This window comes from Rutidosis leptorrhynchoides, chromosome 1 (assembly GCF_046630445.1).
Source record: "Rutidosis leptorrhynchoides isolate AG116_Rl617_1_P2 chromosome 1, CSIRO_AGI_Rlap_v1, whole genome shotgun sequence".
NCBI classification, from domain to species: Eukaryota; Viridiplantae; Streptophyta; class Magnoliopsida; order Asterales; family Asteraceae; genus Rutidosis; species Rutidosis leptorrhynchoides.
Window position 1 is genome coordinate 57,390,520 of NC_092333.1, and position 4,990 is coordinate 57,395,509.

The 4,990-nt window shown below is 38.8% G+C and overlaps 1 protein-coding gene across 2 annotated transcripts; it reads right to left on the minus strand.

The window, feature by feature from the left end:
• Positions 1-331: 331 nt before the first annotated feature.
• On the minus strand, positions 332-4,595 carry LOC139886446 (5-oxoprolinase 1). 2 transcript variants are annotated; one of them, XM_071870268.1, is made up of 2 exons: positions 754-4,595; positions 332-631 (listed from the first exon to the last, which is right to left on the minus strand). In XM_071870268.1, exon 1 carries the CDS (start codon positions 4,592-4,594, stop codon positions 806-808), a length of 3,789 nt encoding a protein of 1,262 aa, XP_071726369.1. In that variant the 5' UTR covers position 4,595; the 3' UTR covers positions 332-631; positions 754-805. The 2 variants fall into 2 exon arrangements, with proteins under 2 accessions (XP_071726369.1, XP_071726370.1); XM_071870269.1 differs by having other exon boundaries at positions 744-4,595.
• Between the last annotated feature and the right edge of the window lie 395 nt (positions 4,596-4,990).

Below are 4,990 nucleotides of genomic sequence, written 5' to 3' on the forward strand. Positions count from 1 at the left end.
AAATCCAAAAAAAAAAAAAAAAAAAACTTGAAGGACTCGGATTGCAATTTCGTGTATAATTGAAGGACCAACGGAGCAAAAAAGTCCTAGTTTAAACGCGTTTCCTAGTACTGTAACACTTTTACAGTGTACTTGTATTGCTTATTTATTTCTTTTTTGCAAGTTAACACCTATAAAATACGGAGTAATCAAATAACAATATCGAAGAGAAATCTGCGTATTATTTAGCGGTAAATGATCAAGTGTTAAACTACTATTTGAATCAAGCTATTTGGCCATCAAATGTGTAACTATCAGACTTGAACAATAATCAGCTAGTATTTCAGAATCAAATCAAAATAAAAACCAGTAGCAAAAACACAATGAAGAGAAATTTATTCGAGCTCGAAAAACGATTCAGTTGCTCACCATCATATGTAATAATATCATCCAGATAAATTTGTCTATACATCAACAAAGAAGCAAATGTCTCTTTTTAACATGACTGAAGAAAACAAGGCGAAATACTGCCATTTATTCCGATAGGTACATGATGCCGTCGCAATCAACAAGCATCGACATATAAACTCGTTACCATAGAAACATTCACCTCTGATTCTGCTGTATAAACCTACAAACTTTCAGATTCAACCTGCATATCAACCGTCATCAATGAATCACAAAGTGAAGTTTCAGTATAATATCAAACAAATCCAGTTAATAACAACATCCATTTTGTCAAAGAATATACAAAAAAATCATACATTTTCTTACATTATTAATTGAAGTTGAAGCCATCTTCTTCATCAAGATCTTGATGGAACACTCAAACGGAACCCCATCCGCCGCCACCAGGAGTAAGAATTTCAAGAATTTCACCTGCTTCCACTTCAATAGTATTTTTACCTCCAAGATACACACGGCGTTTATCTTTTTTGACTAAATAATTAACCCCGCGGGCCCCATCTTTTCCACCATTAAGCCCTCTTGGTGCATGAACCCGTCTCTCCGAGAGTATACTCATCACCACCGGCTGCCTAAACTCTATCTCCCTAACCACCCCATCACCGCCTTTATGGACCCCACTACCGCCACTTCCCTCCCTCAACCCAAACCTATGCAAAATAACCGGATACCTCTGCTCAAATATCTCTGGATCAGTCATACGAGTATTAGTCATGTGACACTGGACCCCACTAGTCCCATCCCATGTGGGACCCGCCCCACTTCCGCCTGCAATCGTCTCATAGTAACCGAAAGTATCATCACCAAAAGTAAGATTATTCATACAACCTTGTGAACAAGCGCACGCTTGAAATGCCATTAAAACAACATCTGTGATTCTTTGTGATGTTAAAACGTTACCTCCTACAACTGCAGCTTTATCACTAGGAGATAAAAATGATCCCGGAGGTATAAAGATTTTAACGGGTGCTAAACAACCTTGGTTTAATGGAATATCGACATCGACTAAACATCGAAGACAGTATATAACAGCAGCTTTTGTTACTGCTTCTGGTGAATTCCAATTTCCATAAACTTCAGGGGTAGTTCCGGAAAAGTCAAAAAAGGCTTCGCCTTTTTTGTAATTGATTGTGAGTTTTAAGTGAATTGAAGAACCATCATCCATGTAATCTTTTTCTTCAATAGTAATCGAATCACCAGAACTAACAGAATTAACAGAAACTTTTTCGGGCATTGACTTTAGCATTTCTCTAACGGCTTCTTCTGCGTTTTTCTGAACATAAACCATGTAAGCTTGAACTGTTTTCAAACCATAGTGTTCAATAAGCTCTTTAATAAGAACAATCCCTCTTTGATTTGCAGCTATTTGTGCATGAAGATCTGAAAGATTATCTTGAAGCCTGCGTGTACCAGGAATCTTGATAGATGCTGACTCATCACAACTAGGGAACTTAAGAAGTTTTGTAATTCCATCTTCTTGAAAGATTCCCTTTTCAACTAATTTGAATGCTTTAATAGCAGCACCTTCCTCAAATATGGATTTTGAAAACGGAGGCATACTTCCAGGTGTAATTCCACCTATTTCCGCATGATGGCCTCTACTAGCAACAAAAAAGACGAGTTTACCATTATCAAAAACGGGTGTAATTACAGTTATATCAGGTAAATGACTACCACCAGAACACGGATGATTGGTCACCAATACATCGCCTTCATTCAAATTCTGGCCCCAATATTCAAGCTGCCATTGGACCGTGCTAGACATGGCTCCTAAGTGGACTGGAACGTGCGGGGCATTAGCGACTAAACCGCCATCTGGGTCAAAAAGGGCACACGAAAAGTCAAGCCTTTCTTTGATATTTGTCGATATGGAAGTCCTCTGTAACGTTCGACCCATTTGTTCAGCTATACCCATGAACCTATGGTTAAATATAGATAACTGCACAACGTCTGCAACCTTTTCCGACACTTCAACATTGACCGAATTTGACTCAATTTCAATCTTTATGTTTCCATATTTGGTAATTATAGCTTTACACTTAGGTTCAACTATAACCGTACTGTTACCATTCATGATAACTGCAGGCCCGATAATTACATGACCATATCCCAAATCTTCAAGTTTATAAAGAGGAGTACTGTGCCATTTATTTTCAAAGTAGACTTTATACTCCCGTTGAGCTTTAGGTGTACCTGAAGAACTTTCGGTTACTCTTGGTTTTAGAATATTTGTAACTCCAATACCACGAACTCGTACATCACATATTAAAATATTTCTGTTTTTGAGCTTAAATCCATATTCTTGTTGAAATAGCTTCACGAATTCATCCGCAAAATCGTTGCCTGATCCTTTAACCATTATAGCTGTATCGGTTCCTTCATACCTCAAATTTAAATATGATTCAGTTACAATATTACTTTCACTGAACCCTTGATCTGTAAGTTTTTGTTTAACTGATTTTAGTAACAAAGCTTCTCTACGTGAAGCTTCAAGAACAGATTCGGGACTGTAAGTAGCAAAATACGGTTCTTGTGCTTCTTCAATAACATCTGCTAATCCCATCCCATATGCACTTAAAATCCCACAAAATCTATGCACTAAAACTTCATTCATACCCAATGAACGTGCAATGGCACAAGCGTGTTGTGGGCCCGCACCTCCAAAGCAGGCAAGAGCATGATTTTTGGTTTCGTGGCCTTTCATTTCTGTTAACTGACGAATAGGTCGACACATCGTCTCATTGGCTACATTAACAAACCCTTGTGCAATCTCTTCCACCGACATTTCATTCGATGTTGGGTCTTGACTTTTTCTATAATAATTAATTTGTTTTGCAAGTTTCTCAAACTCTTCTCGAGTTTTAGTAATATCCAAAGGTTGATCTTCATGAGGACCGAATATAGACGGAAAGTAATCAGGAATGACATAACCCAACACAAGATTAGCATCCGTGACCGCCAGCTCACCTCCTTTACGGTAACAGACCGGGCCCGGATGTGCACCTACGGATTCGGGCCCAACCCGAAATGCACCAAACTGAAACTTCAGCTTTGAACCACCACCAGCAGCTACAGTGTTAATATCCAACTGGGGTGCTTGGATTATAGCCCCAGCTATTTGTGTTTCAAGAACTTGTTCATAACTACCTGCATATCTGCTGACATCAGTAGAGGTCCCACCCATATCGAACCCAATTAAGGGTTTTTCAGTCTCTAGCCCGAAAAGGGTCTGAGAGTAGCCGACGACCCCGCCTGCGGGACCCGACAAGACCGCTTTATGGCCTGAGAAACGACTTTCGGGAGCTAAACCACCGTCTGATTGCATAAAGAGAACATTCACCTTTCCAAGATTATTATCAAACTTAGAAATGAACCCTGATAAGTATTCTTTAATAACCGGAGTCAAATATGCATCCACACTAGCGGTCAAACCTCTAGGAACGGCTCGAACCATAGGAGTCAAAGAAGACGATAACGAAACATGCTTGAACCCCATGCTCACAGCTAACTTATGAACAGCATGTTCATGATCTGGATATGTATAAGAATGCATTAACACAACTGCTAAACACTTAATCCCTTTCTTCAATAGATCGTTAAGTAACGGTCTCAAAGTTTCTTCATCAACAGCCTTCACTACCCGAACCCGCTCACCTGAAATACCCGTAACCACATTTGGGTCACCCAGTTCCAAACCCATTTTCTCATCTTCAAGAACAAGTTCGATCCTTTCATCAACTTCTATAACCTCTTGATACAAATTCGAAGGCTTTAACACAGTAAGATCAAAAATATTTGGGCGAGCTTGATTCCCAATCTGCAGTAAATCTTTAAATCCACGAGTGACACACAATGCAATTCTCTCCCCTTTTCTCTCCAAAAGTGCATTTGTTGCAACAGTTGTTCCCATTCGAATCCATTCAATGTTATCGGTAGGCAGTTTCGAAGTTCTTGGGATTTTATTCCGGGTAAACTCCTCTAAAATTCTTCTGATTCCTTCGACCGGTGCATCTTCGTAGTTAGACGGATCGACGGATAACAATTTCATCACTTTTCCTTCAGATTGGCCAGGAATTTCAGCATACACATCAGTGAACGTGCCTCCTCTGTCTATACAAAACCTAAGTTTGCCTTCATGTACACTCCCCATTTCTCCTATTATCACATCATTAATTTAATCACATATATTAAAAACTAACTCAAAAGTTTGACATATAGAGAAAAAGTAACACATGAACTATTATCAGCAGCATCTTTATTCTTTACTAGTAATAATTAACCCAATTCCCGACACTAAATCAATCGGACTACCGGAAAATGAACATATTTACATTCTTTTGTTTCCACAAACACGGTAAAGAATTTATAACCTTCTAGAAGAGCAGCAGTGTGCACTATTTAGCATGATCTCAACACTGCTTAGCATGATCTTAACACGGTTTTCGAATTTACGATCCTATGCAATATTAGTACAGATAAACAAAAAGGGGGAAAATGCAAGGACTAGAATATATCATAGGGTTGATATAATATCATTAAGCAAACA

What these genes read in the sequence shown, in the direction of transcription:
- LOC139886446 (XM_071870268.1), bottom strand. Translation starts at nt 4,594, where the DNA reads ATGGGGAGTGTACATGAAGGCAAACTTAGGTTTTGTATAGACAGAGGA.